General features: G+C 47.7%; 1 protein-coding gene across 1 annotated transcript; it reads right to left on the bottom strand.

The window, feature by feature from the left end:
* Positions 1-638: 638 nt before the first annotated feature.
* On the bottom strand, positions 639-18,823 carry HPD (4-hydroxyphenylpyruvate dioxygenase). The gene is made up of 13 exons (XM_081842275.1): positions 18,799-18,823; positions 16,776-16,838; positions 14,628-14,732; positions 13,398-13,440; positions 10,838-10,920; positions 10,648-10,737; positions 9,200-9,303; positions 7,732-7,809; positions 5,765-5,927; positions 3,944-4,015; positions 3,727-3,849; positions 1,920-2,036; positions 639-979 (listed from the first exon to the last, which is right to left on the bottom strand). The coding sequence occupies exons 1-13, from the start codon at positions 18,799-18,801 to the stop codon at positions 869-871; spliced, it is 1,155 nt and encodes a 384-aa protein (XP_081698401.1). The 5' UTR covers positions 18,802-18,823; the 3' UTR covers positions 639-868.
* Between the last annotated feature and the right edge of the window lie 3,807 nt (positions 18,824-22,630).

The raw sequence follows: 22,630 nt of genomic DNA, 5'->3' as shown, positions 1-22,630 counted from the left end.
TTTATTTCTTTATTATCTGATCCTGACGTAGCTGGCTTTGTTTACTTATTGGTACACCTGGTTCTGAAACCTTTGGACAGAGGCTGGGTTAACAATATTTTAATAAATGATGTGAAGATAGCCACTAATTTTGAAGGGCTTTGAGAAAAAGTTACACTACAGAGGAGGTGGTGGAATCTGCAGTCCTCATCTGTTGTAAGGCAGGCTACAGTGCTCATCACCCCATACCATTTGCCATACTGGCTGGGGCTGATGGGAGTTTGGGGTCCAGCAATATCTGAAAGGTACCAGGTTCCCCATCCCTGCTCTACAGACATGGCAGATAACAAGAGCCTCATTGGACAAGGGCAAAAACCATAATGGGAAAGGCTACCTATCACTGGCTTGTGAGCATCTGGATCTTGCAGCTGGGTGCTGCTGCACTCGGTGGCATGTAGGTAGCCACCTATCAACAAAAATGGCACAAGGAAAGGTTCCTTCATCGTCTGGAGTTTGGACTTGATTCATTTTGAGGTCTCTTGCAAACTCTCTGATTCCATGACTCAAAAGTTGCAGTTTTTACATAGCCCCAAAACTGCGTTGCTGTTACAGTCCTTTTTCAAGTGCCATGCCAAATGCTGGGATCAGGAACAGACAAATTCATGTTCGTTTGTTTATTTCAGCCAACCTGAGGGATCCCTCCAAAGTGGACATGGAGGAAGGCTACCATGATATTAATTATTATTTTTTTAAAAAAAAATAGCCAATGGAGGGAAAAAGGAAGACTTTAGAACCGCCTTCAGGAAAGCCTGAACTGGGAGGAATTATTCCAATCCTTGCATAGTGCATCCCACTTTCAGTATATATCCATACTGTTTCCTCCTGAGCATTACACAAAGTCTGATTCTCCGCTGGGTGTCAGGACAGTGAGGTTTCCCCGGGCATCTTGGTCCAGTTCAATAGCTTCAAACAAAGATTTGAAGTTTCCAGCACCGAATCCCTAAAGCCACAGGAGAGAGAGAAATGTGTAAATAGTGCAAGCACTTTCTTCCCGATACCCCAACTGGAGCTCTATTCCGTGGCAGGTGAGATCTCCACTCCGCCTCAGATGGAATGGGTGATACAGCAGAGAAGCCAATTATCAGTCACAATGTGCCTCGTATGAACACAGAAGCATGATGATGATGATGATGATGATGATGATGATGATGTATTCCCATCAGCTCAGATTTAATAGCCACACCAGCAACATTGTTGTTATTATTCCATCTGCCTTTTGAATAAGCGTTGTCAGGGTCAGACCTGCAGACAGCCCCTTGGAACTTGGAAGGCACAGAGTTAAGTCCCTGGTTCAGAGTAGACTAATGCCAAATTCCAGAGCTGTAAACTCAGAAATCGGGAAGGCCAGAGGCAGGTACCTAGCCAAAGTGAGGCTGTTTTCAAGGGGCAAGAGGTGAGGTTAGTAGCAATGAACTGATCAGAAAGAGGAGACAATAATTATTCACAGAGTCAGCCAAGCCCCTACTGCAGACACAGGCAAACTCAGCCCTCCAGATGTTTTGGGACTACAACTCCCAGGACCCAGTGGTCAGGGATGATGGAAACTAGTCTCAAAACATCTGGAGGGCAAAGTTTGCCTATGCCTGCCCTACTGGTTGCTCAGATCATCTGGCCTGTAAACCACATAACCCTCTGACAATTAGCTGCAGGATAGTAAAATCTGGCCAACAGCTCATTCTAGTGGTTGCAATACAGCAGCTGGATTATCCAAGTTGAGTCCCTTTTGTGCTTTAAAAAGGTGGTCATTTCCCAACTTTTATCATGCAAGTTTTTTTTAAAAACAAAACAAAACCTGAGCAGGGTAGAGCAGAAAGCCACCAATCTGTCAGAGTTGATTTGTTTCCACTGAGCTTGGGGTGAGCCCCGGCTGCCCAACAAACCTGGTGATTGTGGCGCTGGATGACCTCAAGGAAGACAGTCGGTCTGTCCTGAACAGGCTTTGTGAAGATCTGAAGCAGGTATCCATTCTCGTCAAAGTCAACTAGGATTTTGAGTTCCTTTACAGCAGAAGCAAATGAAAGGGCAATGACAGAAGTTGTCCAGGGAATGGGTGAGATGTTGTATAACCACCACCACCACCAACAACAACAACACATTTTATTATTTATACCCCACCCATCTGGCTGGGTTTGCCCAGCCACTCTGGGCAACTTACAGCACATAAAAAATAGTAAAACATTAGACATTAAAAACTTCCCTAAACAGGGCTGCCTTCAGATGTTTTCTATAAGTCATATAGTTGTTTATTTCCTTGATTTCTGATGGGAGGGCATTCCACAGTGCAGGTGCCACTACCAAGAAGGCCCTCCGCCTGGTTCCCTGTAACTTGGCTTCTCACAGTGAGGGAACTGCCAGAAGGCCCTTGTGCTGGACCTCAGTGTCCATAATGAACGATGGGGGTGGAGATGCTCCTTCAAGTATACAGGGCCAAGGCTGTTTAGGGCTTTAAAGGTCAGCACCAACATTTTGAATTGTGCTCAGAAATGCACTGGGAGCCAATGTAAGTCTTTCAAGACCAGTGTTATATGGTCTTGGCAGCCACTCCCAGTCACCAGTCTAGCTGCCGCATTCTGGATTAGTTGCAGTTTCCGGGTCACCTTCAAAGGTAGCCCCACATAGAGTGCATTGGAGTAGTCCAAGTGGGAGATAACTAGAGCATGCACCACTCTGGCAAAACAGCCTGTGGGCGGTAGGGTCTCAGCCTGCATACCAGATGGAGCTGGCAGACAGCTGCCCAGGACACAGAATTGACCTGCGTCTCCATGGACAGCTGTGAGTCCAAAATGACTCCCAGGCTGCACACCTGGTCCTTCAGGGGCACAGTTACCCCATTCAGGACCAGGATGGGCAAGGATCAAGGAGACAGGTGGTTAGTTTCACTCATCCAAGCAGCCTGTCCACATCCTTGAAGGTAACAGATAGGAACTGATCCCATGCCACTTGACTGGACAAGACTCTAGCACTCTCCCACCCCCGGCCCTGCTCCCATGGTGGAGTCTACCTCTTTCCGAATCTGAGCAACTTTATCTGCAAAAAACTTTGCAAAATCATTGCAGGAGATCTTGGGATCCTCACCAGGCCCTGATGGTGGAGGTTGTTCTGCTAGATTGTGAACCACTAGAAAGAGTCTCCTGCTGCTGTTTTCTGCAGATGCAATAGAGGTGGTGAAGAATGTCCTCTTTGCCGTCGCTATTGCCACCAGGAAGTGATGCCCTCAAAGCTGGGATGGGGTTAACCTGTGGCCCTCCAGATGTTGCTGGACTCCACCTCACATCTCTCTCCGGCGTTGGGCCATGCTGGCTGGGGCCTTGGGAGGGGGTCACAGGATAGCCAGTCCCACCTTAAAGGCTGGTGGTCTTGCACATTACATTGGAACTGCCACAACCCCCTTCCCAATGTAAAACTCATCAGGTTGAGCAGCTGCTAAAGTAAGAACATAAGAAAACCCTGTTTCATCAGGCCAATGGGCCATCTAGTTCAGCCTCCTGTTCAGCCCCCAGGACTACTAGCCACTGAATTTGTCCCATCCTCTTTTAAAGCCACCCAAATTGATGGCCATCACTGCCTCCTGTGGCAGCAAGTTCCATAGTTTAACGATGCACTGTATGATGAAGTCCTAGTCTAGACCAACCTTCTGGCCACTAAGCCAAACTGCAAGATGTAGGGTAGCCCGGGTAGCCAACTCACCTCCAGTTTATCCATGTTCTCCTTCACCTTGATCTTGGCTGATTTCAATTTCTCCCTAAGTTTTTGGTAGTAGGTGGGGGGCACCACCAGGAATTCCGTGCCACGTTCTTTCAGGTTTGTGACCTGCAACCCAAAAATGTACACAGCAATGACAAAGGCCACATTCCCAAAGGTGGCCACTTATTGGTAGACTGATCAGGGAAATACACTGTCTTACTGAAGCAATAATATCCGAGGTATTCAGAGCGATGTGTTGGACTCCAGGGCCCCCGTAATAGTCCACGTATTCCTGCAGAGAGGAAAAGCACACAGTAAGCACGGGAAGGCACCAGGTGAGTGGTGAACCGCCAGCAACAACATCACAAAAACACCAGGCCAAGACCAGGACCTGGGAGACCAGAGTCCAAATCCCAACTCAGACATGAAGCTCAATTTGCGACCTCAACCTAGCAAGACTGTTGTGGGGATTAAGTGAGAAGAGGGAGAACTATGTAGACCACCTTGAGCTTGAGGGGAGGAGAGAAAAATACGTCATTGTGGGTAGAAGTCTTTAACAGCCTTCATCTCCTGCCTTAACCTCTTGTAATCCTAGGCTGCAATCCTTGACACACTTGGGAGTGTGTTCCATGGAGCTCAGTGGGTCTTATTTCTGAGCAGAAGTGTGGTGGATTGCATTGTGATTAGCGCTTGTCTCATTGCATCCAAACACCGGAGGAATAGAAAGAGGGTTTACCCAGAGTGGTGGGGTGGGAACATGTGCTCTTACTGCTGTTTTGATGAATCTCTATGTGGCCATTGCTAATGACAGCTGCTCTAGTCAGATTCTTTTGTATTTTCATAGTACAGGAAATTTTTACCGTATTGTGAATTTTTAAAAAATCAAATCTCTCTCTCTCTCTCTCTCTCTCTCTCTCTCTCACACACACACACACACACACACACACACAGCGCCCTCATCTTAAAACCACAGGGCAGTTTACAGCATAAAAATACAAGATGAGAACACAAAATACCTATTAAAACAAAATCAAACCAATAACCCCCTCCCATAAACACATTTAAAAGGCTATAGAAGAATAAGAGAAGAAGAGTTTGGATTTGATATCCTGCTTTACCACTACCCTAAGGAGTCTCAAAGCGGCTAACAATCTCCTTTCCCTTCCTCCCCCACAACAAACACTCTGTGAGGTGAGTGGGGCTGAGAGACTTCAGAGAAGTGTGACTGGCCCAACCAAGGTCACCCAGCAGCTGCATGTGGAGGAGTGGGGAATCAAACCCGGTTCACCAGATTACGATTCCACTGCTCTTAACCACTACACCACGCTGGCTATAGAATGTCAATCATCCAAAGACCCGATTATCGAGAAATGTTTCCACCTTGCACCAGGGGAGAAGCAGTCCACAAAGTCAACGCTCCTTGCTTAAAGGAAATCTACACCACTACACAGTCTCAACCTCCTTAGAGGAAGGATTCAATAGGCAAATGCATTGGGATGGGCAGGGCTTGTACTGAAGAGGCCAAATAACTCAGGCGGTCACCAGCATGGCACACCATGTGCCCACAGAGACCTTCCTGGGGGGGGGTGTCAAAGGGTCCCCCTCCCCCAATTAAATGAGGCTTGAGGCATTCCATTGCAGCCAATAGAATATGGATCACTCTCTCTGTGTGTGTGTGTTGCACCCCAGAGTTTCCCCAGCATGCCAAGTGCCCAGAGCCCCCAAAGCAGTTGGCACCCCCTAAAACAACTTTATGCTACAAGCCACTGGAGTTAGAAACTGGCACCTTCTTCTCTAGGGGGTAGCTGCACCTGGTAGCACACAATTGGAATTGCAGGTGGCAATGCCTTCCCAAGCATCCTGAGGCTCTGAGATGGAACCATCTCCCCAGGTTGGCCACTGGAGGAGGGGGAAAGGCTTCCTGTTTGGCCAGGGACTTCCCACAGTCCTGGTGTGTCTCTGCCTGTTCCTCTGCCCTGGCTCGAGGCTCAACTCTGGCCACTCAGCCCTGACACAAAGGACCCAGAGAGTCAGCTTTCACCTGGATCTGAGACTTCCTCTTCCCCATTGCAGGCTCATTGATGGGCATTTTAATGGTCTCTTCATAATTGGCCACCACAATGGACCGGAGGGCACTGTACTCTGTGTGCAGCTGCTTGTCGTCCACAGACCAGAAACGGTGAAAGAGGAGGTTTCTCTGGTACCTGCGGATGTGCAAGAAGCGCCACATGTCAGAATAAGTAGGCCAAGGGCTTTAGCCACAATTATATTCTTAGAGAACATCCTGGGTGGAGTCTAGATGCATTCACAAACATTCTTTCGAAGGATTAATGACTGAAGAATTAAAAAGTTGCAACAAGGAGATGCAGCAAGCAGCAAGAGCTACCTGGGCAGCTTCCTGCTCTGACATCCATCTGTTTCTTTTGTGAAGAGCCCATAGCTCAGGTGTAGAGCACCTCCTTTTGCATCCACCTTCAACCCCTGATATGTCCAGGCAGAGAGTCACTGCCAGTCAGGGTTGCACAGTACCAAGCCAGGTGGATGGGCCAGCGGTCTAACTCTGTCGAAAGCAGTTTCTATCTAATTCAATCCTTTATTCAGAACAGTGAGGACTAGAGACCTCCTTTGTTTTTAGAGGAGGCACCACACACACTTTGCTTACAGAGACCCCAGGCTCAATCCCTAGTATCGTCAGATATGGCTGGGGAAGACTCCCATCTAATCCCCTGGAGAGCCATGGGTGACCACTGCACAGAGGGAGACTGGCCAGTGGTCTACAGAGGCTGTTGATCTTCCTTCCAGAGTCGCAGCTCTGGGTCTATGGAACCATGGCTGGAATGAAGGCTGCTTGCTTGGAAGCTCAAAGAAGGAAGGGAGAAGGGGATCTGCTCTGTGGGTGTTTATAATTGCATTTGTCTTGGAAATTCCATTTAAAAATCAGCTAATGGGGGGGGGAGCGGGGGGGGGGTGTGGATCTCCAGGCAGCTAAGCGAGATCACATCAAAAGTCCATTTACTCCACTCTTCTCCAAACCTCCAGATGTTTTGGACTGCAACTCCCATCAAGCCCCAGGCAGCACAGCTGTCCAACATAATGGTCCCACCAGTAGTTAACCAGATTATTCTGGGAAATCCTCATGCAAGACAGGAAGCCAACAGCTGCTTATCTCCAGCAGCTGGCATTCAGAGGTATAGAGTAGATCACGGGTGTCAAACACAAGGCCCGCGGGCCGAATCCGGCCTGCCAGACCTCGTCATGTGGCCCGTGTAGCCGCCGCCGGCCACCAGCCTTCACCTTTTATTCTCGCTTTTTTTGTTTTTTTACACATGAAAGCCGCCTCTTCAGCGCATGCGTGGCAGCCTACAAGCCAGAGAACGTCTGCCCTCTAGCGGCACCGGCCGTTCTACACAGGAAACCTCCACTTTACATGTCCTTTACATAGTCCTACAGATACAACCGGCCCTTTGAGGGTGACCAAACTGCTGATGCGGCCCCCGATGAATTTGAGTTTGACACCCCTGGAGATCAATGTTAGCCATCATAGCTATTGCCCTTTGATATCCCCACTGATAAAGCCACAGTTGAGGCCCAGCTGCCCACATCCTCTGGGCCACGTTCCCTTGAGCAGAGCCAAGGAGAGGGTCAGCCCCCCTTCCTTCCTTCCCACCCCCCACATGCTGAGCTGGTGGGTATGCAAAGCCCTAGGAGAGGATGGTCTATGAGCAGGGCCTAAAACGAGGCTTTCTGTCACCTGGATCGAAGAAGATTCAGTTGGAGACCCCACCCCCGGGATGCATGTTTGCGTACGTACATATCATGTTGTAAAGGCCGCCCATAATGAATGTCCTAAAATCAGTTCCTCTGAATCAGGGATTTAGATTGATCAGGCCCACAACATCCGGGGTCCCCATGGCTGCTCTAAATGTCCTGTGTTGTCATCGAGGAAATTTCATGTTCTAGAAGGAAAGCAATTCTTCCCTTAAGTTGATTTCCAAAAGCAATCTTTACCATTCTGCCACAGAGTTCATCTCCTTGTCAGGCTGGTTCCCCACTACGTGGTCAATGAAGTTCAGTTTCACAGGTGGCCTGAGAAAGAAAAAGGCAGGTGAGATCAGGGGTTTTTACCTCCACAGTGGTTTTTTTTTGTGGGATGAGTACTTCTCATGCAGACACGTTGGCCTCAGATCCTCCTACCCCCATTAACTCTTTCCAGAGAAAAACATATGGGCAAGAGAAGCCTGTTGCCAAAGGCCCATTTGAAGTATCTCAGCAACCCATTTGCAAATTAAGCTCCTGTCCGCCTTTCAGGGGTTAATCTCCCTTTACACAAAGGATTCCCCATAAGCCAGTGTGGTGTCCTGCTAGAGTGTCAGCACAGAATCTGGGAGTCCAGCCACTTGGTCATGAAGTTCCCTGGGTGGCCTTGGGCCAGTCATTCCCCTCAGCCTAGCCTACCTCACAGGGTGGTTGTGAGGATTAAATGAGCAGCAGAGAGAACAAGGGATGCCATCTTGGACTCCTTAGAGAGAGAAAAAGTGGGATGTGAATGCAATAAATAAACAAATAAAATCAGTCAGGAAATGTGGAGTGATGGGAACATACAGTCATATGTGGTGGGATTGTCCGTTAGTTAATGAATTTTGGAAACAGATTGGTATAGAAATATTGGGAATTGTGGGTAGGAAGGTGGGGATAGCTAAATTAATGGTTCTTATTAGTCTGAGCAGCACCAAGTTAAAAACAAAAGAGGAATGTAAATGGGTAAAATTGATGGTAACTGCAGCCAGACAGGTTATAGCGAGTAATTGGAAAAATGCAGAAGAGCTGGGGTGAACCAATGGAGGAAAAAACTGAATAATATTATAATTTTAGAATATTTACAGTAACTGCGAAGATACACAGCATGAAAGGGTTTAAGGTCAGCAAGAAAGAGGAGGATTGGTTTGAGAAGATATTGAATTATTTGGGTAGGTTTGAACAATTTGGGGCAATTAAAATGTTAAAAGTTAAATAAACCTTGTGGATGGAGAAGTGTTAACGTATATAAAATTGTACATATGGTTGATTTGAATATGTTATTATTGATTATGTATACCCAATGTATCAGCCGCCTGGGGGGTCTCACTGTTGTTGGTAAAAAAAAAAAAAACAGACATCAAACTTTGAGCGTGTTTTTTTTTATTATTATTCAGGTGTATGCTTAAGCTTGTCTGAAGTGTGTACCTACAAGGATAACAACTTCCAGTGGGGTCACTGTGCTAATCTGTGTGCAGGGGGCGGGGGGCGGGGAAGAGAGAGAAAAGATTATCTAAAAGTGTAATGTGGGAATGATACTCAGAAATGGCCAGGACTAGCTCCTTGCTGGTTGAACAATCCCAGTGGCAAATCTAAGTGTGTGGAATGGCACCCAGTCTAAAATGAGACTCAGATCTTTCACGCTAGAGTTTAACCAGAGCAGTAAGGGCTGGGTACTTACAGTTTTTTCAACAGAGGGTCCCTGAAGATGGGTGGCTCAAACCCAGGCAGGAAAAGCCCCTTGTAGCCCCTCTTCTCTATCAGGGTGTGTGTGGTGTCTCCATACTAGATGGAGGAGGAGGAAGAGGAAAGTGAAACACTTTAATATCACTCTAGCGAGCTGAGGGATCCCACTGGCTCCCCGCCCCCAAAACTTGTTTTATTTATTTTTGCCAAATCTCAGCAACAGTTGTTTTAAATGACTTTCTTTTGAGAAAGGTATGTATTACGAAAAATGCATACAGTGATACCTCGGGTAAGTACTTAATTTGTTCCAGAGGTCCGTTTTTAACCTGAAACCGTTCTTAACCTGAAGCACCACTTTAGCTAATGGGGCCTCCTGCTGCCACCGGAGCACGATTTCTGTTCTCATCCTGAAGCAAAGTTCTTAACCTGAAGCACCATTTCTGGGTTAGCAGAGTCTGTAACCTGAAGCGTATGTAACTTGAGGTACCACTGTATTAGGAGACTCTGATTCCCCTCACAGGCCTACAACTCCCAGAAATCCATGGGAAGAGGGAGGGATTATTTAATTGTAGAGTTGAGAATTGTAGTTCTGTGAGGGGAATAGACACCTCCAAAACAGCTATTCAACACCCTTAAACTACACTTCCCAGGATGCTTTTGTAATGGGGGGGGGCATGACAGATTAAAGTGCCATGATGCTGTTTTAAATGTATATGATGTTATGTACTAAGCTTGGATCCTAGAACAATAGGCAAGTAGGATCCTAGATCACAACAACTGATTGGCTTGCAGGCAAAGACTAATCAGGCTCCAGGAGTTAATCAGCCTATTAGGCTGGTAGGATAGTAGAATGCAACAACTGATTGGCCTGCAGGAAAAGACCAATCAGGCTCCAGGAGGGAAGCAGAATCAGCCAATCAGATGGGACTCATTGTGTAAATAATATCTATAAACGCCTGAGGTTTGGGGGGCAATTCAATCACTGTTTTACAAGCTGCAATAAAGAGCGTGGCGTCACTACAGGACTCCGAGTATACTGCAGTGGCAAACAGGAACTCTTTTTAATCACTACCTTTGGCTAAATGCATAGCTTCTTCTTGAGGCTGAAGAAGTCTAGTAATTTCTCTCAGTCTCCAGTTCAGAAACATGAAGCTAATAAGATAGGCTTGTTTTAAGGCTTTCTGATAAAATAAAAAAGTGCCTAGAGAACATGCTACATAAATCCTATTTATTTATCACAGTCGTTGAGTTTAGTCCAACCCCCTGCAATGTATCCCTGACAGATGACCATTTAACCTCTGCCTTAAGAAACCTCCAAGGAAGGAGAGTCCACCACCTTCCAAGGGAGTCCGTTCCACTGTCTAACAACAACTGCCTATTAGTATTATCATTTTCTGAGTCTGTCCAAATGCAGTTTATAGGCGAAAGCCCTCACTTTCTTACCGTCTGAACGACTGCAAATTTCACCTTCCCGTGTTTATCTTCCTCTATCCAGGGTTCTTTAACAATCAGAGCTCCACGCTCTCTAGCTTTCTGAGTGGGGAAAATAAAAATAGCACTTACTAGATGAAGCAAGGCGAAAGGCTAGCAAGCCTCTCAAGTCACACAGAGACCCTCCGCAGCAGAGATTCACCTGCACGATGAAATCACAGTCCTCCACTTCAAAGGCGACATCTTTGACTCCGTCCCCATGCTTCACTAAGTGTACTCCCATTTCTGCATAATGAGGGAGAGAGAAAGAGGAAACACCAAGACAATTTAATGGAGGAGAAGTTTGTCAACTGCTATTGGCCAAAAAAGATGAAACCTCCATAGTCAGAGGCGGTGTACCTCAGAACATTGAACGCCAGCTGTGCCTTAGTCAGGCACAGCAAATTACCTAGTGCTAGTGAATTAACTGCATTGTCCTTTAAGAGCAAAGGAGCCTCCATCTCTCCCCTGAGACAAGGAGAAGCCTGCATCTGAAGTCCTGCCAAGGGGCTGCATATAACCCTGGTAAAAACTCCAGCTGAGGAACTGGCAGACGTGGTGACCCTGAATCCAGCCGTCAAGGCCCATCAGAGAACGCAGAAAGAGAAAAGGAGGGAGAGGCCCACAGCTACCATGCCAGGCTGCTTGAGGGCAGGGCTGTCTTTAGCAGATGCGGCGCCGGGTGCAAATATCCGCCCAGCACCCCCAAATTACCACATACGGGGGGGCTGAAGCTGCACACTGCCAGCCATCAGGGGACGCAACTCTCCCCATGCCACTGCAGGAGAGCAATCCTCGCGGAGGCTTGGGAGGCAAGCTGCACGCCCACCAGCCATATGGTTGGCGGGGCGCAGCTGGCGGGCATTCAGGGAAAGGGGAGGCCACTGGCAAAGCCACGCAGCTCCCCCACTCGCTGGGGCGCCCCTGAGAAGCTGGCGCCCTGGCACGACACACCACTAAGCCCTATGGGGAAGACGGCTCTGCTTGAGGGCTTCCCAGAGGCATCTGGTGGGCCATGAAGAGAAGCTGGGGGCTGGACAGGGTATCCCTTTGGCTGGATCAGTCCTTATGATATTAAAGCACCATTCACTGGAGCTCACTCTAGGGAGCCGTGGGTGCTTCAGCACCCACAACAATATATTTGGGGGACTGAGCCACTCCAAAGTCAATGGGCGAAGTCGAAGCCCTTTGTTGCGGCCACCCACAATCTTCAGTGTGAGAGGGCACCTATGGCAACGCTGATGGGTTGTGAAGAACATGGAAACATGAGAAGCGCCTAGTCACTGGATCAGACCCATAACTCCTCTAGTCCAGCATCCTGTTCTCACAATGGCCAACCAAGATGCCTACAAGAAGCCTGAAAGCAGGACGTGAACACAGCAGGCGATTCCCTGTTTGGGATTCCCAACAAAGATGTGCTGCCTTCAACATTGGAGGGAGAACAAAAACACTGTGGCCAAGAAGCACAACACAGGCCCCTTCCATGGCTCCATGGAGCAAAAGGCGCCAACACTACAGGCTGAACAGAGGCACCAAGGTGTGCCCAACGCTGCCGGGAGGGAAGGCATTGCACATGCGTGACATCACACATACACCCCCCAGACATGCCAACTTGGCCTGCCATCTCCCGCCCCCCACCCTACTTTTTTATGCAGCCTCTCGTTTTGGTGTCTTCCGGGAAAGGGCCCGGGCGATTTGCAAAAGGACACGCCAGGGTGAAGATGCTTTGCCTTGCCACACCCCTGGCAGAGACCATCAGAGAGCTTTCAGTGCGCAGGGTCACTGAATTTTGAGGGGGCCCAACCCACCCCTTGAAAATTTGGGTGGAGCCCTCAGCCACCCAGCTCCCCTAGATGGCACAGCTGGGCAGGAAACAACGAGATGATCTATGTAACACCGGACCATAAGACGCACCTAGTTTTTGGAGGAGGAAAACAAGAAAAAAATATTCTGAATCTCAGACGCCAGAACAGCAAGAGGGATCGCTGTGCAGTGAAAGCAGCAATCCCTCTTCCTGTTCTGGCTTCTGGGATAGCTGCACAGCCTGCATTCGCTCCATAAGACGCACACACATTTCCCTTTACCTTTTAGGAGGGGAAAAGTGAGTCTTATAGAGCAAAAAATACGGTAACTTGAAGCACAGTAAAATAAACCAGTGAACTGCATTGAAAGAGACCCTGGGAGGGCATTGAGCCCCACCGCCCAATGCTCAGAGCAGAATCTGCAATGCAAGACACAAACTAGCAGCCGCCCCTTACAAACAGGTGCCCAGCCTCGGCTTAAATAGTGCTGCGGAGGGGAGTCTGCCAGCTCTCCCTGTGGCAGACAGGGCAGGAGCAGTTGCTTTTAGGAACTTTCTCTGCATATCTGGCCAAAATCTGCCCCTCCCTGCCATTCCTGGTCCTTGGTTCAAGTCCTGCCCTCTGGAGAAAGAGAGAAAAAGTCTGTTCCACCTTTTATGCAACAACCCTTCTGATATTTGAAGACCACTTTCACGTCTCCCCTTAAACTTCTCTCCTCCAGGCTAAAGCACAGCCAGCAATTTAATGCATTCCTTATTGAGAGTACAGAACCCTCTCCATCCTGTTCGCCCGACTCCTGACCTGCGTGGAGCCAACACCTGTCTCAAAAATGTGGCCCCAGAGCTGGACACAGAACTCCCAGGGTTTCAAAAGGAACTCGTTTGGTAAGAAAAGTTACAAAAGGACCAACTCTTGAATTACCTTGATTTCCAGGGTTGAGAGCCGAGGAGAAGATAAATATGATCTGTTGGTAATCAGAATAATAATCAGAATAACTACAAGCATTCGTTTTCTTTATGACAAGGTTAAGTGATGAGTCAAAGGCTGAAATGCTGGCATTGGCATTCATTTAAAATGTTGATATCCAAGATCATTGAGACAACCAACAGGAAGCTAAAAACAGGAGTATTCCATAACATCTGGAGGGCACAAGGTTGGCAAAAGGCTGGCTTAGAGAGATGGTCTCTCTTTGCTAGACCCAAGACAGTCGTGGGTCCCCCTCCCCTATTCACATTACTGGCACACTCCAGCCCAACTCTCCAAGGGGTAAGAGAGTCCAAGCGTTCCAGGTTCAATTTCCTTGGAGTGAGGGTCTTTAGGATATATGGTTTATAGATAGTTTATCTACATGCATCAAGGGACACGGGTGGTGCTGTGGGTTAAACCACAGAGCCTAGGGCTTGCCGATCAGAAGGTCGGCGCTCCTGCCAACCTAGCAGTTCGAGAGCACGTCAAAGTACAAGTAGATAAATAGGTACTGCCCTGGCAGGAAGGTAAACGGCATTTCCGTGTGCTGCTCTGGTTCGCCAGAAGCGGCTTAGTCCTGCTGGCCACATGACCTGGAAGTTGTACGCCGGCTCCCTTGGCCAATAAAGCGTGATGAGTGCCGCAACCCCCAGAGTCATCCGCGATTAGACCTAACAGTCAGGGGTCCTTTTACCTTTTATCTACGCACATATATAACCTGAGCATAGGATGAAGGGGCTCACAGCATGAACATCCCAGAAGATCTTGCTTATCCTTTGAGTCACAGCTTGGATTTAGCGCAGAGCAAGCATGTCTCTGTCTCCAGCTTTTCAGCCTGTCCTCTGCCAAGCAATGTCTATTGTTCCCTTCCCCTAGCAGCTGGGGGGGGGGGGAGAGGGAGACCCACTGATTTGCCCAGAGGGCAATATCACTTAGTTGTAGCCCTTGCATCTCAGCTTATCCTTTGGCATGTGGATCATGGTGCTAGTTGTCAGCTACAACTGTTGCCTAGACAAAGGGACTGGTTTTGCAAGCTTGCTCTCACACCTTCTACCTCCGCAGGAAATTTTCTTTTTTTAAAAAAGGTCAACAATTTGTTTGTCTCTGGATTTTCATTTCTTGCAATATGGCAACCCTAGACCCCCCCCCCAAGCCTACATCAATGGAGTTTTCTCTCCTCCTTACCTTGTCCTGTTTGACCACATGGGACACCACCTCTCTGCTCCCCGTCTCCAGACCTTTGTAGGCCAGTTCCTCAAACCCCATTTTGTTGCAATAAAATGAAGCAGCCTTTAAAACACATGGGCGAAAAAAAGCAAAATGGCTTTTTAAAAAAGCATGTTATCAGTAAGTCACCAGACACATATTAAGACTATGGGCCAGAACCAGCTAAATTGTTGCAATGGTAGCTCCCTCCCCCCATCCCCACACATCTTATGCCATTCTCAAATCCACTCTGCAGGGAGGGGAAAACCCCAGATCAGGTGGGGGGCACAGAGGGGAGACGGTTCTGTTGCACAAGGATAAACCCTTGCGCTGTGCAACGAACTGCTCAGTGCCACATTGAGTACAGCGTTACCTGTTTATCCTACTGGTGTGATGTTTTAAATCTTGGCATGACACTTGGCAAGAACCAGTGTGACATAATGGTCAGAATATTGGGTTTGGACTAAGGTTCAAATCCCCACTCTGCCCCTCAGCCTTGCCTAGGAGGCTAAAAGCCCTTAGGGAGCTGCCTCACCCCCCTTTCCCCTTTTTGCGCCACATCATACCAGACTTCAAGCCTGAGAACAGATCTTTTGGTATAGCTTAAATAGACCACTCTGGGAGCATCTTCCATTGAATTACAGCTTGCAAATGACATCGTTAAGAAACAAAATGGAGGAGGGGGGGACATTACTTGCAGGAGGAAAGGTGAGGTTGATGGGCCTCATCAACCTGGGAAGGTAGCCCATCTAGGAGAAGCAAAACTCTGATCCTAAACTTCTGCTGCCTGCTGCCTGCATATCTTTGCGAGAAGAAAAGGCTCAGGGGTAACCCTTCCACAAATGTGAAGTGGAGTCCCTAAGGCGGTTGGGTGACATCTTGTATGACTCTTTCTGGCAATTCCTGCCGCCAAGCCGGTGTCAAACATATTGCTTCCCTTTCCTTTGGACCACATCAGTGAGGTTAATGTTGTCTGGGCAGCCCAGGACCTCCAGACACACTGCCCAGGCTTATGCCTCAGGGAAGCCACTTTGGTGCTGCTAGCACAGCAGTTTGACTTCATCCCAGGAGCTGCACTCCATTGTCTCTCGAGACAGACGGATGCCAACAGCCACATGGAGGGGTGCAGCAGCTGTGTGGTCCTTGTAGAAAGATATGCGGCGGCAGCAAACAAACCAGGGAGGTGTGGAAGCACAGGGGGCTACAGTGCACAATTCAGAATGGGGCAATGTGGGCATTCAGCCAGGGTGTGGGTGAGCCCTCTGTGCACGGTGTGTGTTTGGCTCAGTACCTCCCTAACCCCGCCAACCAAGCAAAGAATCTGCCTCCCCTCTCCCCTCTCTCGGTTGCATCAGGCTAGTCCAAAGACCATTCCAGCTCCACATTCCTGGGAGTGCAATGCCCCATCCCCCATAGCCAGCAAGGCACAAGCCATTAATTGAATGCAGCTTACCAAGGAAATCTGCCCCACTCCCACCCTGCCTTTCAGATGGGTCTCCACCCCGCCTCCAGCATCCAATAGCGCAACAGCCTGAAGCACAACCCCTCCACAGCCCTCCGTATTGCAAACAAATGCAGGGAGAGATTTGCAGCTGGATCTGGCCCAAGGGGGCCCATGCAGTCCAGCACACTTTTCTCGCAGAGGCCAAGCAGATGCCCCCGTGAGGTGCCTGGGAAGGGGACAACATTAAGAGGAAGGACTCTGTCAAGTCTGGCTTCCCCCTCTTTCTCATTTCCCCAGCCTTTTCTGCTTGCCAGATCTCACATGTGAGCTTTTCTTTTAAAGTCCTCATGGAAACCTGCCACATTTCACGAGGCCCTTCTCCTTTTTGCAAGCAATTTGACCACCATACAATGCATGTTCGTACATGGTTTGCAGTAAACACCTGCATTCTTATAACACATTCCCCAAATGTACACATTTTCTATACACCACAAAATTCAGAGAAGTGAACATTTCAAAGTTTTGCCGCATTGCAGTAAGCATCTTGTTTGGGGCACTGCGAATCAGTAAGTCTGCTCTGAAATCCGAGCCAAACTGGTTTCTTCTCTCACCCTTTCTCGGGAGTCAACCCCCCCCCGCCCCCGCGCCCTGGCAGACCTTCCTGGTTTTATCAGCACACTCACCTGCTTTGCATTACCAACCCAAAACGTCAAGGAATGGAAGTGAAGGAACCGTCCTCTTTCGGGCTGAATGGGAGAAAAGACAGCTGGTTATTATGTGACACACTCAGAGGCAGAGCAGCCCAGTATCCCCAACACAGGCAGGCAGTAGCGTAGCATAGGGTGCCAGCACCCGGGCCGTGCAGAGGTGGGGGTGGGAGAGAGTGAAATGGACGGAGTACGCATGCGGATTCAACTGCCTAATAGCACCCACATCCCCCAGGAGATTGCAGCTGTAGAGAGAAGAAAAGAAGAATTGTTCTGTTGTCCATAGAGGTAACTTCCTGATTTGCAAAGAGAAGCCATTTTCAACAGAGCCCAGATTTTGAAATTTTGTACCCTTAAGAAGATTTGATATCCATCTTTATCACTACCTGAAGGAGTCTCAAAGCGGCTAACATTCTCCTTTCCCTTCCTCCCCCACAACAAACACTCTGTGAGGTGAGTGGGGCTGAGAGACTTCAGAGAAGTGTGACTGGCCCAAGGTCACCCAGCAGCTGCATGTGGAGGAGCGGAGACGCGAACCCGGTTCCCCAGATTACGAGACTACCGCTCTTAACCACTACACCACACTGGCTCTCACTACACCACACTGGCAACCCCCCTGTGCCCCCCACATGTTGTGCCACTGCAGGCAGGATCATTCAAACCCCTCTCAACAGAGCCAGGTGAGGCAGGATCGGAACTCGGATGGCAGAGGCAAAGATCCTTTAATGTATTTGCTGGGATACAGACTAACACAGCTACCCTCTGTGGAGGACAATGAGGTTTATTTTGGAAGTAGGTCCTATTGGGTTCAATGGAACTCCCTTCTAGTAGCTTAGGATCATAGCCTTGGGCAAATGGACCAGGCACACACAGTAATTAGTGAATGTACCACTTTTTCTTAATCGATTGAGAACATAAGGCACCAACTAGCCAAAATTAACCACCCTCTCATTTTAATGAGGCTGAAAATTGCTTAATGTTGGCTGAACTGTGGCCTCATTGTTTTGTTTTATTTTTTAGCTGAGATGGGGGAGCTTTTGTTTCTTAAATACACCACTTTTGTCAGCTATCGCAATATTATGAAATATCAAAAAATATTAGACAAGAAATTGGTGCATATTTAGTACATGAACACCCAAAAAGGGTGAACATGTTGTTTGTAAACCCCTGTATCATACATGCACCCATGACAGGCAGCTGGGATTGACCTGGAATGAGAGTACACTTGGTGGCTAACCCAGGTTTCCCTTAAGTAATGTGTGAGTCTATGCGACTCACACACTTCTGCTTTAAGAATTACAATCGTTCAGTTAAAATACAAAACGATTACATCTTGTAGAATGTAAGAATGTGACTTTTGTACGATGCTTTTAGGTTTATCGGGTATTTGCCAAATGCACAGCCCAGTTCTTCTACGCAACAAGAGAATATTCATTTCAAAAAGGCTTTTGCCATGGTCCTTCTCGCCAGCTTATGCCCTAAGACATTAATCCAAAATGCCATTGACACCATAGACCATATTTGGGGTAGGGCAGGCGCAGGGATATTAGACTGCATTGTGATCTTACCTTCAGCCCTTTATCCAAGTAAGTCGTCTAGTGGTTAAGGATCAAAACAGAATAAAACAGAGACATTAATTTTGCAAAAAGTTACTCCAGAAGTTTTAAAAAACCCACCTCAAAACTAAGGCTCTATGCAAGTCATGAGAGTTTAAAAAATACATCAGACACCACCACCAATACTAGAGGGATGAAATCAAAATAAAAATATAAACCCATGTCTAACTGTCTGCACAAATTAGGTGTTCACAGCATATTCACTCACTCCAAGAAATTGCTTGGTTTCCATGCACTGATTTAGATGTTTGCAGGACAGTCCAAACGTGAACAACTAGGAAGTGTTTGCAAATTTCACAGGGTCAAAAACACCTCTTGTTACCCTTAGAGTGACAGCAACAATATATATATATATAATTTGATTAAGAGCTATGAAGCCTCACCATTTTTTCTTCTCTGTGGCAGCAAAGCGATGTCACCAAGAGAGAAAGAAAGACAGAGAGGGAGAGAGAGAGATGGGGAGAGGGGCAGTATCCGAAGCTTTTAATAAAGCAAACATGGGAGGGCGAGCTCCTCCCTCACTCCTCCTACTCCAGATGGAAATTTTAAACACTTTAACCCCAGATATATGCTGTCTTTCTCGCAAGCATTATCTGTGACCCAAGAGAAAAGGCAGGGGACCAAGTGACTCCAAAGTCAGTGTGTGGGTCAAAATGCAACGTTTTCACGCAGCTGCAGTTTGGGGCTGGACTATGGGCAATGTCTTTAGCATATGCGCCGCCAGGGTGCAAAGATCCGCCCAGCGCTCCCAAATTTAGTTTAGCCCCCTTATGCTTATGTCAAACACCACACTTTATCTCTTGTTTATGAAAGGAAAAAGAAACAAACATTTTTATTTGCTTATTTATTTACAATACACTTATACTAAAGTATACAACACCACCACACTTAATAAACTTATAAGTATTGTTTAGGCACCTACTTAGGAGAAACATCAGTCGGGTCAAAGGTGCCGGTGACCCCGCTGCCGCATAGCAGCTCAATACAATACGTAACATAATATTTTGATGTAAGAGTTAATTTTGCATACACAGCACCATTGTGAATGACAAGCGCCGCCGCTAGTGCGGCGTATCTTTGGTAAATGAGCGCACAAAGTTGAAAGTCCTTTAGTGAAACCGTAGGTATACATTTCTGTAATACCTAGGTATATATGTATTTTGTTTTTCTAGCTTGATCAGCATTATTTATTAATTCATAACAGGTAGATAGTTAAGAGCTTAGGTGGCTTCGGCAGTGGGCACCTGGTGCCCCCCAGAATTTGGCGCCCGGGTGCCCCACATCCTTTGCAACCCTGGGTAAAGACGGCCCTGACTACGGGGTCTGTGCCCATGTCCCTGCTGTCCAGGAGGCACTAAAGGATGCCAGGGAGGCAGTGTGGCACTCTAGGGGGCAAAGTGTTGCATTGGCAGCCAAGGCTGCTGTCACCCTTGTTTTGATTTCAGGCAACTAGACTTCACAAGGCAGAGTGAAGCGGCTGCCTCAGGTGGCAGATGGGCAGAGAGCAGCAAAGGTTGTGTGAGCTCCAGAGTCTGCTCTCTGCCCTCCCCAAGGGAGTTCGCTGCCCTCAGGTGTGATGGAGGATGTGGTCGCTTTGCCAGCATTGAATTAACTGCCAGTTTAGTAAGCTTTTGCGCCTATAACAGTGGACGCACCATGACGTTCTTCATCTCAGGCAGCAAAATATCTTGAGCAGGTCTTGGCAGCCAGTCAGATGCAGAAGTGCTGGGGTGTGTGTGAAGCCAAGATGCCCCCCCTCCAGAAGGCAGCTTGCAGACACCCCAAGTGTCCCTAAAAAACCACTGGTTGTTATTATTATTATTGAATAGGACATCCCTATTTTCACCGGATAACTGCTTGTCCAGCAGCCCCTGAAACCTGTCAAGTCTTCTGCTTTCATTGAGCTCCCCTCCGTGACTCCATGATGCCATTCCTGGTCAGTCACCGCCAGATCAGACCTCATCTGTGTATATGTGAAATCATCAAAATAATCTTCTATTTATTTTCATTTATTATTACATTTCTACCGCCCGCCACTGACGTTGCCCATTTCCTCCAAAGAACTCAAGGAGACATACATGGCTCTTCCCTCGCCCCACTTTATGCTCACAATAACCCTGTGAGGTGGGGCTAGGTTGAGAGACTGTCTGTCTGACCAAGGAGCTTCCAGGCCGAAGTCCTGGCCCAACACTCTGACCACTAGCCCCCACTGGCTTCATTTCATTTTATACCCCCCTTTGCCCCACGAGAAGCCAGAGCACTGACCAATGTGAAAAACACACTCCACAAAGACTTTAAAACATTGATAAAATGCACCTCTAAAGCATCTGAGCAAGGAGACCGTACTTTTGGTTACTTGTGTAATTTTGCTTGCACTCTAGGATAACAAGTCAGCGTCATAAACCATGAGCTGTTGTTGAAATAAGCCAACAGCCACTACTTATCTGGATTCAGGTATATTTATTAACCAGAATTGAGAAAGACGGTGCACACTTGTGGGGGGAGAGAGAAGAGGGAGCAGCCCTGAAACTTGTGCATGCAATGATAAACTGTAGTTTGGAGTTACATGTGAATCAGGCCATGGAGTAAGAAAAAACATAAGTTCTGAAATGCATTCTTGGGACTTTATCCTTATTAAAGGTAAAGGGGCCCCTGACCATTAGGTCCAGTCGTGACCGACTCTGGGGTTGTGGTGCTCATCTCGCTTTACTGGCCGAGGGAGCCAGCGTACAGCTTCCGGGTCATGTGGCCAGCAGGACTAAGCCACTTCTGGTGAACCAGATCAGCGCACGGAAACACCGTTTAGCTTCCCGCCAGAGTGGTACCTATTTATCTACTTGCACATGACATGCTTTCGAACTGCTAGGTTGGCAGGAGCAGGGACCAAGCAACGGGAGCTCACCCCGTCACGGGGATTCAAACCGCTGACCTTCTGATTGGCAAGTCCTAGGCTCTGTGGTTTAACCCACAGCGCCACCTGCGTCCCTTTATCCTTATTAGGTCAACCAAAATGCTACAAAATAATGTGCAAAGTTTCAAGTTCTCCAGAGCTCTCAGTGTGCCTAGATGGTGACAATAAACATCCAGAAAAATGGCAAAAATAGGTGTATCCCCCCGATAGATTTTATCTTAAACAATAGCAAACACAGTAAATAAAGAATTCACTTGCAATATACCAGTAGTTCAGTGCTAGGAGTCATTCTGGTAATCCAACATTTCATTGCTAAAGAGCTTAGCCTTACAGTGGTACCTTGGTTTATGAACTTAATCTGTTCTGGAGTCCGGTCTTAAACCAAAGTGGTCTTAAACCAAGACATGCTTTCCTATAGAAAGTAATGGAAAACGGATTAATCCGTTCCAGACGATGAAAAACAACCCCTAAAACAGCAATTTTACATAAACTTTACTATCTAACAAGACCATTGATCCATAAAATGACAGCAATAGACCAGGCTGCAATCTGCTACCCAGTATAGAAACCCTTACCCTGCCCATGCCATCCTGCGAGGGAATGCCGAGGCAGTCACTTCTTGTCAGCGAAGCTCAGATGCTGACAGGAGGAGAAGAAGCAGGCAGAGGGAGAGAACCCTTAGCAGCGGAAGGAAGAGAGGAGGGGGAGAGCAGCTGTAATCTGAGCTCATTAAGCAAGGGGGGGGGGACCAAGGTGCCAACAAAATTCTGTTTTATTTTTTAGCTATGCTAGAAAGACCAAAGCAGGTTGCAAAGAATTTCGTTTTATTTTTTAAGTGACAGCAACACTCCTGAATCGCCCTCCCTCTCTGCAGCAGCTGGAGAGATAACCCTAACATACAATACGTCATATAAAACTTGTCAATAAATAATAGGCACAGATAAATCAGCAAACATGCTGTAGTCTAAGGGGTTAGGATGCAGCTTTTTTTAGGGCAACGTCCCCTCCCCTCTCCACAGGTGGTTTAGAAAAGAATGGATTCCTCTAGGTCAGAGATGGGTTATTTAGCTTTCTGGGCCTTGCAGAGCCTGGGAGCTGCTTCCCCTCCGTCGCTTGGCCTCTGCCATGTTGACTCCTTTGAGCTCTTAAAATGCCTGTGCAGACCACTTTCTCAGGCAGGTTTGTCAGCAGCACTGTGTTTCTGCCAGCACCTCCTTAATTTTGCTAGCCCCCGCTGCCAAAAGAGACCCAGCAAAGAGGCTTGTAGCAGCGTCCCCAACTTGGTGCCTTCCAGATGTTGTTGG

This window comes from Podarcis erhardii (genome assembly GCF_964252035.2).
Source record: "Podarcis erhardii genome assembly, chromosome: 15".
Lineage (NCBI taxonomy): Eukaryota > Metazoa > Chordata > Lepidosauria > Squamata > Lacertidae > Podarcis > Podarcis erhardii.
The sequence above is the reverse complement of the archived record's forward strand: the minus strand, read 5'-3'. Positions and strand labels throughout refer to the sequence as shown.

Bases quoted from the DNA above. Each gene is read 5' to 3' on its own strand.
- HPD (XM_081842275.1), bottom strand. The intron at 13,441-14,627 runs GTAAGGAGGAGA...GATTACCAACAG, and splicing joins ATGTGGTCAAACAGGACAAG to ATCATATTTATCTTCTCCTC. The intron at 10,921-13,397 runs GTAATTCAAGAG...CTCATTATGCAG, and splicing joins TCTCAACCCTGGAAATCAAG to AAATGGGAGTACACTTAGTG.